The following is a 22,266-nucleotide window of genomic DNA, read 5'->3' as shown; positions in this document are numbered from 1 at the left end:
ACGACTTGGTAAAGTGTACCGTTATCCACGCATATGTGCAAATGTGGTTCGCGACAGGCGAGAAGTACGAGCTGCACGCCGGCACCGAGTCCACCCCGAGCGTGGTGGTGCACGTGTGCGAGAGCGAGACGGAGGACGACGAGGCGGCGCGGCCCAAGCAGGAAATCGTGCAGACCCGACGTCCCGACGGACCCCCGAAGGTCTTCAACTAGACCCCGCCACGCGCTCCACAGGCCGCCTTGTTGACCTGCAACACCAACCGCCCTCTCTCTCTCTTTCTCTCTTTTTCCCTCTCCTTCTCTCTCTCTCTCTTCTCTCTGCACTCATGGAGAGCGCCGCCGCCGTCATTCCAGCTCAAAAACAGACAAACATTGCTCCAGTTTTTGCGGGTCAGCGGACGAGGCGACTCAGAAGAAACGCACGAGGACACAGACACAAACACATTCATCACATCCTTGCAGCGAGGCACTCTTGATGCCGCCAAGGCCTGTCGACGCTCAGCGGAGGCGGATACACACACACACACACACACACACACACACACACACACACACAGACACGCGCACACACTCCAGTGAGCGCGTTAGCTCCCCCCCGCACACCTCATTGTTTCATTTCGCAATGACCGGGTGTTCTTTGGGGTGATTTGCACATTTTCTTTTTTCAGTCCCTTTTTCCAATCATCGTCCATATCAGCTCGCATCGGGATGCATGTATATAGTCGACGGCGTGATACAATACTAATAAAGTGAATATTTAACGTCGCACACACTGCACGTAACGCCATATGTGACTAACAAAAGAAGTTGTGGTGGCTGAATATTTATCCCCATTTTTCTTTTTTTTTTATTCATTTCACCCACTAGATGTGTGTTCTTATTGTGTACTTGGTACACTTTTTGCATGCGTAAGACGCGGGAGTTTTGTTTTTTCGCTTGCACGCAGGACTCAAACAGGGCGTCTTTGTTCATTTTCCTTTCCTAGATTTCAAATTTGCGTGTTGTCGCCATCATTTTCTAGCGTTGTTTCGGACCGCGCCTCCTTTTTCCGATGCGGGGGTCCTCCCGCTTTTTTCCCCGGGCTTGTACATACCGCTTTGTCTTTGTCGCCGTTTTTTTCTAGTCTAAGAGGGAAAGATGCCTGATGAGATGTCAACCAAAGCATTCTCACGTATTTCCTTCAGTGAGAGCAAATGACAGCAAATGTGCGCCATTCTTAAATATGTTTTTCACCCCCACGGCTTTAGCATGAATCATTTGGAGCAGTGGACAGACCGTAGAACGCGGGAACGTCCAGCGAAGCACGCCGGCTGCGATGATTAAGTGGTGTACACACATAGAGAAACCGTAATTTCCGGCCTACAAGCCGCGACTTCTTTCACACGCTTTGAACTCTGCGGTTTATGGGGCGATGCGGCTAATTTGTCCATTTTTTTTTCTAACACCCGCAAGGGGGGACTTGAGCGGAAAAGGTAAGAATGAGACTGGTGGAATATGTGCCGAGGAAGTGACTTTTACCGGTCTTGCCCTGTTAGCGCTGCGCTAGCTTGTTACTGCTGTGTCTCAAGTGATTTTTTCCAGTTTTTCTCGTTTTTTTTTTTTTAACCAGCCCTGTTAGTTAGTGCGGCGACTAGTGTTAGCGTTCGCGCCCGTGGCGGTGCTAGCATTAGCATTAGCGTGACGGCGCTAGCGTTAGCATTAGCACGGCGGCACAAGCGTTAAACTCTGTGTACCGTCTTTGTAAATATCTCGTGTTTCAATGTGGGCACTAGCGGCTTTTACACAGCTGCGGCCAAACGGTATTTCCTTTACAAATGTACTGGGTGAGGTTTATAACCAGGTGCGCTTTGTTTGCCGGGAATTACGGTAATCTGGTCAATTATGGTTCGCAAAGGCTATCTGAAAGTCTGCAATTAAAGCACATATTATTGGTTTCATTTCAATTCCAGTGTGATGGCGTTTAAAGCCCCAAAAAATGAGAATAGCGTCCGTGTCCTATTATTTGCAGTCCCGACCGTAGGCGCGAATGGGAGTGCGAGTGTCTGCGTGTACCCTGCGATTGGCTGGCAACCAAAGCACTTCTCGCGCTCAAAGTCAGCTGGGATAGGCTCCAGCTCACACACACGACCCAAATGAGCACAAGAAATATAAAAGAATGGAAGGATAGATTATTAATCTCGCGTTACCACTCTTATTACATTTACATAAGTGTGTGTGTGGGGGGGGGGACATGCCAACGTGTACGTTATTCGAGATTATTGGGTTTTCATGTGGAATTTCAGACCATGAAAGGTGCTGTAACCTTTCCAGCTAGACAAAATTTTACCTAATTATTGGACGCACCACGGTTGTGTGTGGGTTTTTTTTTTTTTTTTTTTTACTAAGCTTCCCTCTCACGAGATGCTGAACGGCAAAATTGACAGCGTTTGTTTGAACTACAACTCAAGTCCGACATTTCCAGTGACGTCCGCTTCTATGTCTCTCTGTGACTCCCCCGGTCTGTCTCTGTGGCAAAACAGGTGTTGAAATACAATTGTGCCTTGAGAAACACGTTACCTGACTTGATGTTTTTGACGAGCGCTGTGTTGTGGCGGTGAACTCGACTCACCTCACCACACGCAGCAGTTTGACAAATATCGGAGCAATTCGTCAAAAAGAGCCGTAGCGACAACAGGCTGTTTCAAATGAAGGTTTGCTTAGTTTAAAGCTAACAAACAATGAAAAACAATTTTAGCATTATTTTAAAAAGATATTTGAAAACAATTGGTGGCGCAACACATGCAGACCGATATTTTAACAACACTCACAGGCATATATTCAGAACTAGACGAATATTTCCTATTGAGTCACTTAGCGTAGTAGTAGAATATGAAGTCTTCATTCTTCCGGGGGACAAAGAAGGCAGAGAAGGAGCGGCACAGTTAATTGGATTGCAGGATTAAATTATGATTCATCCAGTATTCATTTTTTTTACATTCATGTATTAAAAAACGAAAACAGTTTTTATCCTGAAATTTCACCTGAAAGCCCAATATTTCAGAATTTATGTAAGGGGTGTATTCGGATGGATTATGAGCATTAGTGGGTACTGCGTTCTAATGGGAATTACTCCGGGCGTTTGATTTGTTTTTAGATGCAGATCCCGGGTACACCCGCGTGGCCGTCGATGGTCCACAGGCCGCAGGTTGCCCACCGCTGTGCGAAAGTGGTCCATAGATTGCGATTTACAGCCGCGAAAAAGACGCATGTGAGCACTTTAACGCTGTGTTTTGCGATTGTCTCCTTTGCACCAGTTAGGAAGCACATTTGTCTGTCTTTGTTCGTCCGACACCTGAACTGGCCTTTACGAGCATGTGACACTCGTTTTTTGTTTTTTGTTTTCTCTTCTCTGTGTCACAACATTACCGCTATCTGTCGCTTTTTTTTTTTTTTTTTTTTTGGCCCTCAGATAAAGAAAACCATCTCCTAACTCATTCAGGATGTCGTTGTGTGACGTACAAACAGGAAGCAGCTTGGCGGCGCCCGACTTAATATGACTTTTTTGTACTCTGTGCTCACAGACGTGCGTGTACGTGTATATTTTTGTACATATGCCAAATGTTTATGTTGCTGAGACGTCGTCCCGGCAGTGTGTGTATGTGTGTTCGCGCGCGCTTTGTGACGGCTTCTCTCGGGCGATGTCGACGATGAAAAATGACAACGATCGTTTCAACAAACTAAAAAAAAAAAAACAAAAAAAAAAGGAAAAGATAAGAAAAAGGTCAATGATGTTTGTCACTATTGTTTATTATTTGTTTTTTTTTTTTTTGTTGTTGAATATTTCAGTTGACGTGACTAATGTGTCTTCTATGGTAGGAAAATCCAGAAAACAAAGTAGCAAAATGAGCAATAATTTACAGATGTAATAATACCGGTATGTGTATTTTCTTGTTCTTTCTCTCTTAACAGTATCTGCTTCTATTTGTGTAGTATTGTTTCACATAGAAAATATCCATAAAGACTGATTCTTAAAAGCCACGTTTGGTGTCGTTTTTCAGTTTGCTTTATGGCTTAGAATTTACTCAGCAATGTCTTAACTAGCAGATGTGTGTGTGTGTGTGTGTGTGTGTGTGTGTGTTTTATTATTATTATCGAGGTGTAAAGGTTGACTACTGTAATCTAAGTATCTGCGTCATGTGATTGAACCACTCCTATGTTTATCCATTGCTCAAGCGTCTCAGCACGCTAATGCGCTAATCTCAATATTTTTCCAAAGGAAATCATGTGGCATGAATGAATCATGTGGATATTCAAAATGTGTGTTTTTTTTAATGGTGCTGTGTTGTTATCCATACAGTAATTTCCGGCCGATAAACCGCAATTTTTTTCACATGTTTTCAACCCTGCGGTTTATGCGGTGATGCGGCTAATTTGTGCCTTTTTTCTACCGGTGAAAGACCGGTGGAATATATGTGCCGCAGAAGTGACTTTTACCGGTCCAGAGTGACAGTCTGAGCACTCCGGGTGCTGAAAACTCTCCTTGTGGTTAATGCACATGTGTGTATATTTTGTAAACTTCCGGCCAGTCTGAAACATCCCCACCCATGCTTCAACAAGTGCCATTAGACAACTTGTCGCCGAGTGTTTATGTTCGCTATGGACGTCTCAGAAAGATGAACACAGAGAACGTACGTATATGTGTATATCTTTTTATCAAATTTTGTTTTAAGGTTAATGTAGAGTTAAGGTTAGGTTACAACGTATGTTAGCTCCTTCTATGTAAAAGAAGGAGAACTATGACACCAGGGGATTTTCCAGTAAGCATCTGCTACATACCCAGAATTCCCTTGTTAGCAACGCATCCGCATTAATCACAAGGAGACTTTTCAGCACGGGGGAGCGCTCAGACCGTCACAATGGCCTGTCAGCACTGTGCTAGCTTGTTACTGCCGTGTCTCAGTCATTTTTACCAGTATGTTTTTTTTAACCTGCACTGTTAGCACGGCGGCGATAGCGTTAGCATTAGCGCGGAGGCGCTAGCGTTAAACTCTCTGTGTACCGTCTTTCTTTGTAAATATCTCGTGTTTCAATGTGGGTCTCAATGTGGGCACGTGCAGCTTTTACGCAGCTGAATTGTATGTATGTACCAAATGGTATTTCCTTTACAAGTGTATTGGGTGAGGCTTATAACCAGGTGCGCTCCGTAGACCGGGAATTACGGTAAATAGATTTTTAGATAAATGATTTACATGATTTTTTTTCTTCTTGATGAAACATCGCATGTCACACTGACCCATGAACATTGCTGGTAAGAAAGACACACAGCAGGGGGATTGACGGCATGCAACAAGAAAAAACAACAAACTTAATTTAGCCTGTTTTGAGGGGGCGGGCCTAAAAGTGAGCCACTGTTCATCTTGCCCAATACAACATTTGGCCAGTGGGGGAGGCGTCCTGATTGTCTTTACCATGACAACTCGGGCGTCCGATTTTCATGGAGCGATCGCGAGTGGAATCAGTTTTCCCTCGTGGAGGCAGCACTTCATCCACAAGCCGGCAAATTACACCCCAATTTGTGCACGTATGAGGTGCATGCCGCAAACACATCGGCAAACAAATTTCACCCCCGCCTCGACAACTTCACTCAGCAACGAAGTGTGTGTTACTTACTAAATGCTCACTCAAATCTGTCAAGTCATATGCGGAGAAAGTCAATAAGCAAAGCAAATTTATTTGTATAGCGCATTTCATACACGAGGTAACGCAATGTGCTTTACATGATTAAAGGCATTTGAAAACGAAGAGAAAAAAACATTTAAAATGAGATGAGAATGAGAAACAAAATATAAAAAAAAATGAGAAATCACAATAGGACAGCAGTTTTACACAAAAGAACAGTTCTTGTATGTCATTATTCCATTGTGCAGCTGTGCTTAATGTTTTGTCCTTTTGTGTTTCTTTTGTGTTATTCCTCTGTTTATTGTTCACATTTTCCAGTAAATGCTTTGCACATTAATGTAATGACACATTAGTCATGTAGTGATGTGTGTAGTCGACAAAACAGAGGCCGCATTGTTCACACTCTTATTCGCCTCTTTCGGGTAAAAAACGCAGGAGGACTACACGCAATACAGACGAGGTGAGGAAAGTACTTTTTCTCACTTCTGTAACGTGAATATCGAGGCCAATCATTTTTACAAGTATTTTCCCTTTCCTGGGATTGTGTACGCCCGGAAATCCAATCTGACGCTCTAGAGAGTTCAGAGAAGGCGAGCACGCTCAATTTTCGAGGAATCTGCAAAAAAAAAAAAAAAAAGTGTGTTTCCACTGGCAAGGGTGCGTCGGTGCGTCTGCCATATTGGATGTGCAAATTCTGTTTGTAAACATCTCGTCGTCTGGCTGTCGAGAGCAAAACTCCTCTGGTGGAAAACAGTTGAGTTCACAACATCACATTTCAGCCCGGGGGGGTACGCGCACGTCTTGTGTGGAGTGAAAGTTGACCTGTGCGGGTTCTTTTTGTGAGGCCGGTGCTGCGACGTGGGAACACCTGCAAATGCCGAACAATGTGTTCACTTCAAACCTGCTACAGTAGCTTCTTTAATATCCTCCGGATGGGAACTGGAGAGCACAGTTGGCAGCATTTAGTGGGGAAGACCACAAGTTGGGCTGTGTTACAGGCAATATAATCATCACGAGATTTTGTTTTTAAGACCACGCCGTGGTAAAGCTAAGTCGAAAGGCGAAGCTCTCAATTTACCAGGCCATCTACGTTCCTACCCTCACCTACGGGCACGAGCTGTGAGTCGTGACCGAAAGAACAAGATCCCGGATAGAAGCGGCCGAAATGAGTTTCCTCCGCAGGGGTGTCCGGGCACTCCCTTAGAGAGAGGCCGAGAAGCTCGGTAATCCGGGAGGGGCTCGGTGTCGAGCCGCTGCTCCTCCGCATTGAGAGGCGCCAGATGAGGTGGCTGGGGCATCTGATTCGGATGCCTCCCGGACGCCTCCCTGGTGAGGTGTTTCGGGCATGTCCCACCGGAAAGAGACCCCGGGGACGACCCGGGACACGCCGGAGAGACCGGCTTGGGAACGCCTCGGGATCCCTCCGGAAGAGCTTGAAGAAGTGGCTGGGGAAAGGGAAGTCCGAAGCTACTTCCCTCGCGACTTGACCCAGAAAAGCGGTAGAAAATGGATGGATGGAATCCACCCTTTAACCTATACCCTTCAGACAACTATAGAAGTTAATTTACAAACCACTTGTGTGCTCCTGTAAGGACGACTGGACTTAGGATCACGCTTAAAAAAATAAAAAATTCAAAAAAACTTCTCCAAAGCCCAAACAACTTTATTTTCTAGGCCATTTATAGCCATAAAAAAAAACCTTCAAAATGGTATGACAATTGTTTAAGTAATATTTTAACACCCTTAAACAACACATTAAAATAAATTCCTGATAATAAATGCCAACACTTGCTCTGGGAGGTGAGTCTCTGTATGTTCATTTTCCTGTGTCTCACTTGTCATATTTCTGCATTAATGATTAAATCAGGCGGCACGGTGGATCAGCTGGTAAAGCTCGGAGGACCCGGGTTGGAACTCGGCCCCGCCTGTGTGGAGATTGCATGTTCTGCGTGGCTTTTCTCCGGGCACTCCGCTTTCCTCCCACATCCCAAAAACATGGATTCATTGGAGACTCTAAATTGTCCATAGGTGTGATTGTGACTGTGACTGTTGTCTATCTCTATGTGCCCTGCGATTGACTGGCGACCAGTTCAGGGTGTACCCCGCCTCCTGCCCGTTGACAGCTGGGATAGGCTCCAGCTCTCCCCGCGACCTTCGTGAGGATAAGCGGCAAAAGAAAATGATACTTACCAGCTCATCGTGTATTTAATAAGGATACTGGCTCACATTGTGGGTTTCTATAACGGCCAAGGACTGTTGACAGTGTTCCATTCATGCACAGATAGCCGCCATTACGCATTGTCCCTTTTCTCGCACAGACGTCTTCCTCGAGGCTGTGATTCTGCCCGATTTAGAGGGAATGAGAGGAGCAGATTTGATTGGTGGTCAATAAAGTCGACTGTAAAGACTCCCACAGTAGTCTACCCTGCCGCAGGGGCACAGTTACGCCACCTGCCGTGCATGATTTCAGAAAGTAGGACCTTCAATCTGCGGGGGAACAAGAATATGAGTCCACCCATATTTGAGGCATGCAGTAATAAAGTTTAATGTTTCATCCAGGCACACCCTCGCGTGCGACCTCCGCTGATTCTGCCGCAAGCATTGCTGCCTCTGCTTTTCTTTTATTTTGACCAGGCACCACGGCAGGCACACCTCAAAGGCCGAGCGGGAGGACCGGAAAAACCAGCTGACTGACATCAGGACTCTCAGCTGCAGCGCACCAAGCGAGAAAGCTCCTCCTCATCCCAACTTCAAAAAGAGAGAGAGCAAGAAAGAGAGAGTTAGTCTCATCCCTCCTTTTTTCCCACCAAGGTTGTTGTCCCTCTGCTGTTGTTCGCGAGGGAAGGGCGGGGGGGGGGGGTGGGGTGGTGGAGCTTCCGACATCGGATAGGACTTCACTCCTTTCTAGTGGACTATGTCCGGCGAGAGAGGTTAGGGGGTGTTGCTGAGGTGGGGGAGACGTGCGCTCCTCATCCTTCCACCTGGAGAAAGCTTGGGCTGATCTCACAGTGGAGCGTCGCCGGTAAGTTCTGTAAACTTTGCAGTTTTTGCTGGCTTCTTTCATCAGACTTTATGCGTTGGGGGTGGGGCGGGGGGCGCGCGACGTGGACGGACGGCAGCTGATGAATGAAACAAGGAAACAGCTGATGTTCCTTTCAGAGTATACAAAGTAGATTTTCCAAAGTTTTTCGGCTAGATTTTTATTAAAAATAGAAATGTATGAGATATACTGTGGTTACTTCACATTCTACAGCAGAAACATCCAACTCTTTAATGTTGAGTTTACTGTCAAATTAAACACGCAAACTGGAAAATTACACCTTGCGTATTTAATTTCAAGCACGTACGGTAACTTAGCCTTTAGTCTCTTTGCTTAATGCCAATGCTAGCACATGTGGAGAAAGACAAAATCATATTTAGACATTCATTATAGCAATACCCGCACATATTCTTTATCCTCTGCAAGGAGCTAATGGAATCTGGGATTTATATACTGTACACACATCCATGTACAATATGTCAACTACTCAGGTGGCCAAGACGGTTAGCACCACAATGGCCATTCAACTAATGCATTGTAACAAAAATTAAGTCAATCTTAATTGGATTTTATGCACTTACTGAATGTGTAAAACAAAACCTTCACATTTTTTTTTTTGACCAGCAACAGAAAAAAAAAAAAATGAAACGAGTCACATTATCACATGCAATTAATCACATTATAATGTGAAACGATTCACATTATAATGTAAAACGCGACCTTTTTTTTGGGTGTGGCAGTGATACGCTTCCGCAGATTAGTGACCTTTCCATTCAAAAACTCTAAAGAAGTCAACAATTTACCAAAATTAATATTTGATGTGGCTCCTACTAGCTATTACTACTACGAAACTGATTTTATCCACAACTTATCTAGTTATATAAGGACAGAAAAAGGAAACTACTTACAAGTAAAGTACAATTAACTTCAGCACGATTGTGGCTCATTTTTCCTTCCCCACTACATCGTAGATTTTTCGACGATTGTTTTGTACAACCCGGTCAGAATTTAGTCCAGTTCAATGCAGTTTGATTCATATCGTGCCAAATCACGACAGAAGTCATAGAATCAGAACCAGGTTTATTGGGCAAGTGTGTAACAACACACGAGGAATTTGTCTCCACCCCAACACCCTCATTTTTCGCCCTACATCACCTTTATAGGAAAACTATGATCAAGGCCTCTTTCGAAAATATCTTTATATATAAAAACTCCAGAATTGTTTGATGAATTGGATTTTAGTGTCTTTATAGAATTAACGTCAATTAATGTCAAAATGGCCCTTGTGTCGTTTTTTTCCGCCTTCTCTCAGTATTTTTTTTTTTATAAAATTTGAATGGTCTTGCCTTAGGAGGATTTCATGAAAAACATGCGCACTAGTCCAACAGATGATAGATATTTATTTTTAAATGTGTTTAAGTTTTCAAGTGTTGTGTGAGTTCACTCCCAAGGTCCGAAAACAGAATCCGGCACGTTGACGCTGATCAAGTGTGCAGCAGTGCAGAATTGTCATAGTGACATACAATATTTTGAAATTAACCGATTGTTATGGAGCAACAGAAACAGCTCTTAACATGATAATAATAGTATGATAATTAACATTGCGTTAAGTAAAGGTTCATACAGCTCTTGGATGGACGACATTTGATGGCGGAGGTGTACCTATTGAAGTGTCCGGTGAGCGTCTTCCGTATCAAAGGTGAATGATTAGCGACAATCAAGGCCATAAATTCCTTCCGTTGTCAATAAATCACCACCGTATGAGTTGAACTCGTGCTGATATTTAAGTATTTCACTATCACCCCGAGTGCACGTGACGGCAATAAAATATACATATTGTCAGTTATATATTGTTGGTTTGCGGCAGCGGAGGACGTTTAAATGTGCGCCTGACGATTGCAGCTGCGTCATAACAATATCGGGAGAATATCATCGCAATATAGCAAAGGTGGGCAAACATTTGAGACCAAGGGGCACACGCGGGTTATAAAACGGACCGATGAGCCGGACCATTTGAAGACCAGCTAACAAAAAACAAAAATGGAAATGCATTGGCTTATTTTTCGTCTATTTTTGCAGGTGGCTGAATGAGATTTCCCAATCATTAAAATGACCTCAAAATTATAATGTAACTGGATGGATTAACTATTAAAATCCCATTAAAATGTTTTTTTTTTCTTTTCAAATAATAAACTTTTCTATTTGAGTGATTTACTCAACACACTAAAATACTTTTCAGAGCGCCAATTCCTGCCGAAATGACATATCAACCTTTTTTTTTTTTTTTTGTTGATGATGCATCATTCGAATTTCTTGATACGGTGAATTATGAATTGAATTGTGGCTTTTAATTAGTTGTCAGCTATTATTATCCAACCATACAAAAATAAAATTGTGAAATATTTCACGCTGTATGTAGTGAAACTGTCTGAGTTCTGCATTTTCACTGATATTGTAATTGATTTACCGTGGATTAAAGCGTTGGCCTCACTGTTCCGAGGTCCCGGGTTCAATCCCGGCCCCGCCTGTGTGGAGTTTGCATGTTCTCCCCGTACCTGCGCGGGTTTCCTCCGGGCACTCCGGTTTCCTCCCACATCCCAAAAAACATTAATTGGGCACTCGAAATTGCCCCTAGGTGTGATTGTGTGTGTAGCTATTTGTCTTGATGTGCCCTGTGATTGGCTGGCGACCACTTCAGGGTGTACCCCGCCTCCTGCCCCTTGACAGCTGGGATAGGCTCCAGCACTCCCCCTCGACCCTCGTGAGGATAAGCGGCTAAGAAAATGGATAGATGGATTTACCGTAGATGCCGGTGTACGTCGGCATTGAATCAATTCCACGCAATTCATTGTGCCACTGCAGTATTTAAATGGACTGTACGTGTTCATGAGGTTCCTGTTCCGCTTTGGACTCCATCCTGGTTTACAAAGCATAAAATGTGTTGTTTGCAGAAGGTGAAAGGGTATCGCGTGAAGATTTGTGGAACAATATAGAGAGAATAGGCAAACACGGAAGAGGAAACAGCGACCCGTGACCCGATTTGCTCAAGTTCCTCTTTACCTGATCTATGCAAATACATCAGGATGCAGTACAGTATAATCACGCTCACTGACGCGCTCATGTACGACATACAATTTGTTGATACGCGTCATTACATACTGCTACGTCCTGATGAGCCACTCTGATAACACTGCATATGAAAGAGGTGTCAAACTAATTTTTACTGCGGGCCACGTTGTCGTAAATGGTTTCTGTCTGTGAAACCATAAAAATCTTTCATTGACCCATCATATTTACACAATCAATATATCAACTAGTTTTGGAATCAGAAATCGAGGGTAATGGGTGTTTCAATTATTGTTGCTGTTTGGTAACACAAAAATGACCCAACGTCTTCCTTTATGATATGACAATTTGAATTCAAAATCTGAATTTTGGAACAGATTTGAACAAAAATCATGGAAGTTGACACACATGATTTGCCTTTGCGGGCCACATAAAATCATGTGCCGGGCCGCACCTGGCTCCCGGGCCTTGAGTTTGACACCTGTGGCTTATGATGTGGTTATGAACGTAGGAATAATAATAGTAATAATAATTACTAAAAAAAATATATGATCTAGCTCTAGGGGATATCCTTGAAATAATCTAAATACAGTATGTAAATGAAGCAAATAATAATAACATTATAATAACCGTATTGTATAAGTTGTGCATTAAATAATGGCTAATTTAATTATGCAATCTGTATTGTATTCTATATAGCACAGGTGTCAAACTCAGGCCCGGGGGCCAGATGTGGCCCGCCACATGATTTTATGTGGCCCGCAGAGCCAAATCTAGAGTGTCAATTTTCATGATTCTTGCTAAATCTGTACCAAAATTTAAAAATGTCATTATCATAAATGATGAAGTTGAGATATTAGAAGCATTTTTGTTACCAATTGAAAAACACATTGCCCTTGATTTATGATTCCAAAACTAGTTCATAAATTGATGATGTAAATATGATGAGACGATTAAATATTGTTATTGTTTCTCAGTCACAACGGCCCTTTGAGGGAAGCTGGAACTACAATGCGGGCTGCAATTAATAATAACATTATAATAATTGTATAATATAAATTGTGCATTAAATAAAGGATTATTAAATTAAGCAATGTGCATTATATTCTATATAGCACAGGTGTCAAACTCAGGCCCAGGGGCCAGATTTGGCCTGCCACATGATTTTATGTGGCCCGTGGAGCCAAATCTAGAGTGTCAATTTTCATGATTTTTGCAAAATCTGCACAGAAATTTCAAAATGTCATTATCATAAATGATGAAGCTGAGATATTACAAGCATTCTTGTTACCAATTGAAAAACACATTGCCCTTGATTTATGATTCCAAAACTAGTTCATAAATTGATGATGTAAATATGATGAGACGATTAAATATTTTTATTGTTTCACAGTCACAACGGCCCTTTGAGGGAAGCTGGAACTCCAATGTGGGCCGCGAGGAAAATGAGTTTGACACCCCTCCTGTAGTTTCTAAAATAAAATAAAAAATACAGTACCAGCAAATTTTAATGTACTGTATGGATTTTTTAAATTGCTCTCCCGTTAAAAATTGGACTCAATAAAATAATTAAGTAAACCGGCTCGGACCAAAACCTTTGTGAGAATCTGAGCGATTTTATCATGTCAGGATGTCCGAGCGTCAAGCAGTCGTCACTTGTCGGGAGCCGTCAGCTCTGCAAACAGTCCACGTGATGTACGTTGGCGCTAATGTGCCTGCTTAATAATCCGTCAACGCCGCCATTGATTGTCACGTCGCGTTTGCCTTCCAGCACCAGACGAGAACGTCACTGCAACGCAGTTTCCTATTCAGTCCTTCCTGATGACATTTGCCCATCTTGGCTGTGGGTCCACTTCCCACGCGTTTTGATTGTGTGAATGGGAGCAATGCGTGTTTGTCTGTGTCTGTACGTATGTACCAAGTGACTGACCGATGACCGGGCCTGGTTTGTAGCCGGTACCCTGTAGCTCTGAACAGGATCAGCGGGACTAATAACGGCTGGAAGGATATGATTCATTCATAGGATTCATTCATTCATTCATTCATTGGTCTTCTGTTCCACTTCTCACGCAATGGCCGTTGGGGGGAAAAAAAGCTTGAAATCCCAATACTCAAGTTCACGTCTTTGCATTCTACAGTATATAATCGTGTTATTACCGGAAGATTTTGTAAACCATAATCGATCCATCCATATTCTTTGCCGCTTATCCTCACAAGGGTCGCGGGGAGCACTGGAGCCTTTCCCAGCTGTCAACGGGCTGGAGGTGGGGGACACCCTGAACTGGTCGCCAGCCGATCGCAGGGCACATAGTGACAAACAGTCACACTCGCAATCGCACCTTGGGGGCAATTCAGAGTGTCCAATGAATGTTGCATGTTTTTGGGATGTGGGAGGAAATCGGAGTGTCCGGAGAAAACCCACGCAGGCACGGGGAGGACATCCAAACTCCACACAGGTGGGTACGGGATCGAACCCGGGTTCTCAGAAATGTGAGACCAACGCTTTACCAGCTGAACCACCATGCCGTCGTAAACGATCATATTTTTGAGTATTATTTTCTTCATAAATACATTCTTCCATGATGAAGTAATGAACGGAAGCATTATTTATTGAATAATTATACAATTATATATTATACAGTTTTTATTAAACCAATAAATGGTTGCTTTAAGTCATAATTAGAATAACATACAATTACCATTATGTTTTGTGCTCAGATTGCTGGCTTTTCCCCTTTTAATGTTTCTATTCAGCTGTCCAGTTTCTAAACTCAAGCATACACGCAAACCAACTTCTTGCCGTGCTTCTTACAAACTTATACACGTCGCCATCTTCAAAATAATTAATTGTTTAATATTTTATAATTTTTTAAATTAATAAATCTTTGGCAACACTGGCTGGTAATCACTGTGGCCACGTATCCTTCTATGGACAATATATTTTATGGGGGTTATAATAAACTGTTAAAACTAAATGGCAACTTTTGTACACCCCCCATGTGCGCATTTATACATACAACAATGTATACTGTACGTATATTTATATTTACAATAATATATGTAATAATGGAAGAAAGAAACCGCTTCAGACTTTTGCCTGATATTTTATTTATTTTGAATTCACTGCTCCACAGGTTTATTTTCACACCGAAATAAAACATTTTATCAAAGAACGAAAGCAAAAATATGATGTGTGGTATGCTTCGGCTTAATTTTCATAACATTGTCATAAAAAATGTGAAAATATAGATATGTATCATTTATATCATTTAATAAAATAAGTGAGCTAGTAGCACTTATCTTAAAAAAAATATATATATTTTGTGAGGCAGCACAGTGTTATAGCTGTTAGCCAATTTGTTTGAGTCACAAAAACAATACTTAACAATACTCCCCCCTAATAATAGTTTGTCTGATTACTGCTTTCGTTCCGGTGAGTCATCGTTGCCTCTTTTGTTGTGCGTGCGAAAATTGGACGAGGAACCCTGACGATGACGTGGCTGCTGTTCCACTTGGGTTCGTGTGGAAGCTGAAGTATAATTGGAAAATGATTGTAAAGTGAAGCCTTGTCAGTGCAAAACAATGTAGATGGCGAACTCTTGTTAACGCTTTATAGAGTGCTTACGTACTTGTCGAAGACAAAGAAGAGGAGGAAACCGGATCCAGCGTCAGAAGAAAAAGAGGAATGCACAGAGCCTACAACTGAGTGTAGGGACTTTGAATGTTGGGACTATGACAGGAAAAGCACAGGAGTTGGTTGACATGATGATTAGGAGAAAGGTTGACATTCTGTGCATCCAAGAGAGCAGGTGGAAAGGTAGTAAGGCTAGAAGTTTGGGAGCAGGGTTTAAATTATTCTACCACGGAGTAGATGGGAAGAGAAATGGAGTAGGGGTTATTTTAAAGGAAGAGCTGGCTAAGAATGTCTTGGAGGTAAAACGAGTATCAGATCGAGTGATGAGACTAAAATTTGAAATTGAGGGTGTTATGTATAATGTGGTTAGCGGCTATGCACCACAGGTAGGATGTGACCTAGAGTTGAAAGAGAAATTCTGGAAGGAACTAGATGAAGTAGTTCTGAGCATCCCAGACAGCGAGAGAGTTGTGATTGGTGCAGATTGTAATGGACATATTGGTAAAGGAAACAGGGGCGATGAAGAAGTGATGGGTAAGTACGGCATCCAGGAAAGGAACTTTGAAGGGCAGATGGTGGTGGACTTTGCAAAAAGGATGGAGATGGCTGTAGTGAACACTTATTTCCAGAAGAGGGAGGAACATATAGTGACCTACAAGAGCGGAGGTAGAACCACGCAGGTAGATTATATTTTGTGCAGACGATGTAATCTGAAGGAGGTTACTGACTGTAAAGTAGTGGTAGGGGAGAGTGTAGCTCGACAGCATAGGATGGTAGTATGTAGGATGATTCTGGTGGTGGGTAGGAAGATTAAGAAGACAAAGGTAGAGCAGAGAACCATGTGGTGGAAGCTGAGAAAGGAAGAATGTCGTGCGGCCTTCCGGAAAGAGGTGAGACAGGCTCTCGATGGACAACCGAAGCTCCCGGAAGACTGGACGACGACAGCCAAGGTGATCAGAGAGACAGGCAGGAGAGTACTTGGTGTGTCATCTGGTAGGAAAGGGGAGAAGGAGACTTGGTGGTGGAACCCCAAAATACAGGGAGTCATACAAGGAAAGAGATTAGCGAAGAAGAAGTGGGATACTGAGAGGACTGAGGAGAGGCGAAAGGAGTACATCGAGATGCGACGTAGGGCAAAGGTAGAGGTGGCAAAGGCTAAACAAGAGGCATATGAAGACATGTACACCAGGTTGGACACGAAAGAAGGAGAAAAGGATCTCTACAGGTTGGCCAGACAGAGGGATAGAGATGGGAAGGATGTGCAGAAGGTTAGGGTGATTAAGGATAGAGATGGAAATGTGTTGACTGGTGCCGGTAGTGTGTTAAATAGATGGAAAGAATACTTTGAGAAGTTGATGAATGAAGAAAATGAGAGAGAAGGAAGAGTTGAAGAGGCAAGAGTGAAGGACCAGGAAGTGGAAATGATTACTAAGGGGAAGTCAGAAAGGCACTACAAAGGATGAAAAATGGAAAGGCAGTTGGTCCTGATGACATACCGGTAGAGGTATGGAAGCAATTTGGAGAGATGGCTGTGGAGTTTTTGACCAACTTATTCAACAGAATACTAGCGGGCGAAAAGATGCCTGAAGAATGGAGGAAAAGTGTTCTAGTTCCCATTTTTAAGAACAAAGGGGATGTTCAGAGGTGTGGGAACTATAGAGGAATAAAGTTGATGAGCCACACAATGAAGTTATGGGAAAGAGTAGTGGAGGCTAGACTCAGGTCAGAAGTAAGTATCTGCGAGCAACAGTATGGTTTCATGCCTAGAAAGAGTACCACAGATGCATTATTTGCCTTGAGGATGCTCGTGGAAAAGTACAGAGAAGGTCAGAAGGAGCTACATTGCGTCTTTGTGGATCTAGAGAAAGCCTATGACAGAGTACCAAGAGAGGAACTGTGGTACTGCATGCGTAAGTCTGGTGTGGCAGAGAAGTATGTTAAAATAGTACAGGACATGTATGATGGCAGCAGAACAATGGTGAGGTGTGCCTTAGGTGTGACAGAGGAATTTAAGGTGGAGGTGGGACTGCATCAGGGATCAGCTCTGAGCCCCTTCCTGTTTGCAGTGGTAATGGATAGGCTGACAGATGAGGTTAGACTGGAATCCCCTTGGACCATGATGTTCGCAGATGATATTGTCATATGCAGTGAAAGCAGGGAGCACGCAGAGGAACAATTGGAAAGATGGAGACATGCACTGGAAAGGAGAGGAATGAAGATTAGCCGAAGTAAAACAGAATATATGTGCGTGAATGAGAAAAGTGGAGGGGGAAGAGTGAGGCTACAGGGAGAAGAGATAGCGAGGGTGGACGACTTCAAATACTTGGGGTCAACAATACAGAGCAATGGAGAGTGTGGTCAGGAAGTGAAGAAACGGGTCCAAGCAGGTTGGAACAGCTGGCGAAAGGTGTCTGGTGTGTTATGTGACAGAAGAGTGTCTGCTAGGATGAAGGGCAAAGTTTACAAAACAGTGGTGAGGCCGGCCATGATGTACGGATTAGAGACAGTGGCACTGAAGAAACAACAGGAAGCAGAACTTGAGGTAGGAGAAATTAATATGTTGAGGATCTCGCTTGGAGTGAGCAGGTTGGATAGGATTAGAAATGAGCTCATTAGAGGGACAGCCAAAGTTGGATGTTTTGGAGACAAGATTTGAGAGAGCAGACTTCGATGGTTTGGACATGTTCAGAGGCGAGAGAGTGAGTATATTGGTAGAAGGATGCTGAGGATGGAGCTCCCAGGCAAAAGGGCGAGAGGAAGACCAAAGAGAAGGTTTATGGATGTGGTGAGGGAAGACATGAGGGCAGTTGGGGTTCGAGAGGAAGATGCAGGAGATAGGCTAAGATGGCAAAAGATGGCACGCTGTGGCGACCCCTAACGGGACAAGCCGAAAGGAAAAGAAGAAGAAGAAGAGAGTGCTTACGTACTTAAGGACAAAGATTTACTTGGAAGTTGTACAAAAAAATATTGTACTTAAAGAAATACACCTACTATGTAAAAAAAAAAAAAAAAAGGTAAATCAGTTTAGGGCTTTGTAATTTTCAGTACATGTAGTGTAATTGTAAGACTTATCTGTCTTCATGTGTTGTTTCACCATTTGTGTTCAAATAGCTATTGCATGAAAAGTTGTAAAACTGTGACTATCGATGCTAACTATTAGCATGTCAACAGGATTTTCCCTGATATTTTAGCACTAAGTCAGCCTGAGCTCATCTACAGGCAACATAGTTGGGTTAGTTTAAATATACAACGCGCAGTTTGTTTTTGTTTTATGTTTAGTTTGACAACTGAGTGTGACATTAAACAGCTTGAACCTCTTTCTAGATGAAATGTTCACAAGTTCAACAACTGCAACTTCTTGTGAACTGAGGTGAATCGAGTTCACCAGCATCGCGCAGAGCTTGTATCTCAAGGTTGTCACTCATATCTCAAGGCACGTTCTGCTTTTTATTTTTCATTTTGTGTGTAGTCAACAATAAGGTCAGGGCGTTGCAACATGATCGATGCACTCAGTAATTTGTGTGGATTTGTATCATAATGTATGTATGTGTGTTATTACTTATACTTACATTATTACTTAGTACTTACTTAATTACTACTATTTATTTATTGTGTTTAAAAGGTAATGACTATATTTTTGTTGTTGCTTGCACAGGTTCATGTTTATGATGCAAAATTCAACCACGTCACCTTCCAATGTCACCAAATCCAAAGAGCAAATCCTCATCCAGAGTGAGAAGCTTCCCATGATGCATTTCACTGCATGCGCGTCACACCGCTCGGATTTACATTTTGACGTTTTGTTTTTTTCCTCCTCAGGTTCTGGCGCCATGATCGCCGTCATCGTCATCGGTGTCATTGTAATTCTCACCATTCTTCTCTTCATCCTGAAGACGTACAACAAGTGAGGCGACATTCCTTTGAAGTGGCGCATTGCGACTACAGTATAGGAAATAAACACACACGGGCGAATGATGAGCTTGGAAAGACAGACAGCCGGCGTCAAACCAAAATGGAAGACACTTGTGACTTCCTGTGAGGTTGCTGCTGCGTTGTAAAATGGAAATCTCAAGTTTTCGCAGTCCGTTTGTGACATTTTGCACTTTGTGTGAACATTAAGATGGTGGATTTTTGTAAAACAAATGTTAATATTTGATGTTTTACATCTAGTTTCACGTAAACATCAACAAGAAGGGGTAACAATCACTTTCAAGCAAATTCTTGGCCTTTTTTTTTTTTTTTTTTTAAAAAAGATTTGTTCACGGCGGCACGGTGGTTCAGCTGGAAAGCGTTGGCATCACAGTTCTGGGGTTTCGGGTTCAATCCCCGGTCCCACCGCCTGTGTGGAGTTTGCATGTTATCCCCGTGCCTGTGTGGGTTTTCTGCGGGCACTCCGGTTTCCTCCCACATCCCAAAAACATGCGACTTTAATTGGACACGCTAAATTGCCCCAAGGTGTGATTGTGAGTGCGCCCGTTTGTCTCTATGTGCTCTGCATTTGATTGGCAACCAGTTCAGGGTGTACCCCGCCTCCTGCCCATTGACGGCTGTGATAGGCTCCAGCACTCCCCGTAACCCTCGTGAGGATAAGCGGCAAAAAAAATGAATGGATGGATTTGTTCACTACCTGCCAAACTGCTGGATATTGTGAAGTTCGCTCCTTCTCCAGCTAGCGCTCGTAATGTAAAATTTGCTCACAACTCAAGACAAAAAAAAAATCATACGAATGACGGTTGTAAAAAATATGCAAGTTGGCTCACTTGTGAGTGAAGGAATTCCATCCATCCATTTTCTTACCTGCTTATCCTTACAAGGGTTGCGGGGGGTGCTGGAGCCAATCCCAGTTGTCAACGGGCAGGAGGCGGGGTACACCCTGAACTGGTTGCCAGCCAATCGCAGGGCACATGGAGACAAACAGCCGCACTCACAATCACACCTAGGGCCAATTTAGAGTGTCCAATTAATGTTGCATGTTTTTGGATTATGGGAGGAAACCGTAGTGTGTGGAGAAAACCCACGCAGGCACGGGGAGAACATACAAACTCCGCACAGGCTGGTCCGGGATCGAACCCGGGACCTCAGAACTGTGAGGCTAACGTTTTCCAGCTAACCCACCGTGCCGCCTGGAATGGTACCTTCATGTGGAAATGTTCTTATTTTCTGTTTTCTCTGGGATTAAGGCGGACCCACGCATCCCGACTCCTGGGATCCATCGGGGGCTCCAAGCCTCACAAGAAAACGTCCCAGTCCACGGCTCCGATCGTGCCCATGGCCACCATCGGGGTCAGCTCCTTGTCAGGCGGCGTCCCCGATCCCAGTCCTGGCCCATCAGAAGGGCGAAGAGCGGGATGGAATTCCGAAGATTTCAGTACGGCCAGCGGACTCACGGCGGTTACAATCCACGACACGTCGGGAAACACGTAGCATCCGCCAAAAAACAAACCAAAAAAAAAAAAAAAACACTGACTGACTGACTGGAGGGTCTGCCTTTATAGACCGAATACTGTGGAACATGACTTTATCATTTTTAATCTCAGACAAAATGTGAACAAAAGGAGACCACAAAAGGGGTTCCGGAATTATATGAACTGAGGCACTAAACAGCACTTGGTAGTTTGCACTACCAATCCTTGGTTGGTCTTTACATTTCTTCATTTAAGTTTCTGCATTACCATCACATTTAAAGAGATATAACCATTATGACTAAAAGGATAACTGGCTCCGAGTTGCCAGGTCCTGGTTATTTAGTAACTAGAAATCTTGTATCTTTGTGCTTCTACCTACGTCAGTGACCCATGTGGACCGGCAGAACAATTAAATAATCTTCTGCCAGAAGAAAAAGTACAAAAATCAACATGTCCAACTCTTCCCATTCATAACACAATTATGTTAACTAAACAGGGGCACATTTCACACCAAGTACGTTTGTGAGTAAGACAAGACAAATAATTATTTGAGTGGATATCATTTTCTGTGATATTTTTTGTGGAATGGCGTGCCTTGAGAGTTTGATCATGTAAAATGTGCTCTGGCTCAATATTGGTTGGAAAAATACTTGTGCGGTGGAGTTGTGCAGTGGTATGCGCAAGAATCATTACACTGTAAATACTGTATAATTATTATTTTGAAAACACTCAGATGGCAACCAGTTTTGCACACGTAAACATAAATATAGGCCTACTTACTAAGCAACTGTATTTGAACTGTAGTCATTGTGGTTGTCCGCGGGGAGCCAGCCAAGTGCGGTGCTATCGGGCCTCTGCGTAGATACGAGTTATGGAATAATAAAGACATTTTATACAGAAAAAAATCCTCATTTTACCATCACTGGTTTGCTAATAACGTTGTTTTGGTTGGTCAATTATTTAACTCAAAGGACTCAATTGTAACGCGCCAAGAATTTATTTTTAAACTTCTCATAGTGAATTTAATACTGCCATAAATGTGATCTCTAAAGGAGTCATTATGCTATTTAAAATCTTGTCGAGTCATAACCAAAATTTAGACATATTATCTATTGATCCAAGCAAAACTGAAGATGGTAAGATTTGTATAGCAACAATAATTGTAATTTACGCACATTAGTTAAAAAAGATGTTGCATCAATTTCATACATCGTTTATAATGGGAATAATCTTGTAGAAAATCTTGACGGGGAAAAAAAATTACCTGCAAAAAAAATTGATGAACAATAAAGTGAAAGATGAAATTTCAATGCAGGTAAAACTTTGGTGTTAAGTGGTCTATACGATTTATTTCTGTGATGAAACCCTGAATGTTTTTATGTATTTTTATTAGTATTTCACCCCCTGGCAATTGTACTTGTGTTGTATTCCTACATAAAAACGTTTTTTTTTTTTTTTTGGGGG

The 22,266-nt window shown here is 42.8% G+C and overlaps 2 protein-coding genes across 5 annotated transcripts in view; both read left to right on the top strand.

The window, feature by feature from the left end:
- rcan3 (regulator of calcineurin 3) overlaps positions 1-4,008 on the top strand; it is a 53,368-nt gene extending 49,360 nt beyond the window's left edge. For all 3 annotated transcript variants that reach the window (XM_061844574.1, XM_061844575.1, XM_061844573.1), the window contains one exon: positions 58-4,008. In XM_061844574.1, coding sequence (XP_061700558.1) covers positions 58-212 — 155 coding nt within the window. In that variant the 3' untranslated portion in view covers positions 213-4,008. The remainder of the gene's footprint in view (positions 1-57) is intronic.
- A 4,527-nt stretch (positions 4,009-8,535) lies between these two features.
- Positions 8,536-22,230, top strand: ncmap (non-compact myelin associated protein). Of its 2 annotated transcripts, none has more exons than XM_061843227.1 (4): positions 8,536-8,679; positions 19,053-19,129; positions 19,217-19,301; positions 20,578-22,230. In XM_061843227.1, exons 2-4 carry the CDS (start codon positions 19,057-19,059, stop codon positions 20,819-20,821), a joined length of 402 nt encoding a protein of 133 aa, XP_061699211.1. In that variant the 5' UTR covers positions 8,536-8,679; positions 19,053-19,056; the 3' UTR covers positions 20,822-22,230. The 2 variants fall into 2 exon arrangements, with proteins under 2 accessions (XP_061699211.1, XP_061699210.1); XM_061843226.1 differs by having other exon boundaries at positions 18,722-19,129.
- Positions 22,231-22,266: the final 36 nt, after the last annotated feature.

The sequence above is a fragment of the Syngnathoides biaculeatus genome, chromosome 15 (assembly GCF_019802595.1).
Source record: "Syngnathoides biaculeatus isolate LvHL_M chromosome 15, ASM1980259v1, whole genome shotgun sequence".
Classification (NCBI taxonomy): domain Eukaryota; kingdom Metazoa; phylum Chordata; class Actinopteri; order Syngnathiformes; family Syngnathidae; genus Syngnathoides; species Syngnathoides biaculeatus.
Note: the sequence above shows the minus strand (reverse complement) of the source record. Positions and strands in the feature narration are given on the sequence as shown.

Coding starts and splice junctions, on each gene's coding strand:
- ncmap (XM_061843227.1), top strand. CDS start 19,057: ATGTTTATGATGCAAAATTCAACCACGTCACCTTCCAATGTCACCAAA. Junction 19,130..19,216: donor AGAGCAAATCCTCATCCAGA/GTGAGAAGCTTC, acceptor TTTCCTCCTCAG/GTTCTGGCGCCATGATCGCC. Junction 19,302..20,577: donor ATCCTGAAGACGTACAACAA/GTGAGGCGACAT, acceptor TCTGGGATTAAG/GCGGACCCACGCATCCCGAC.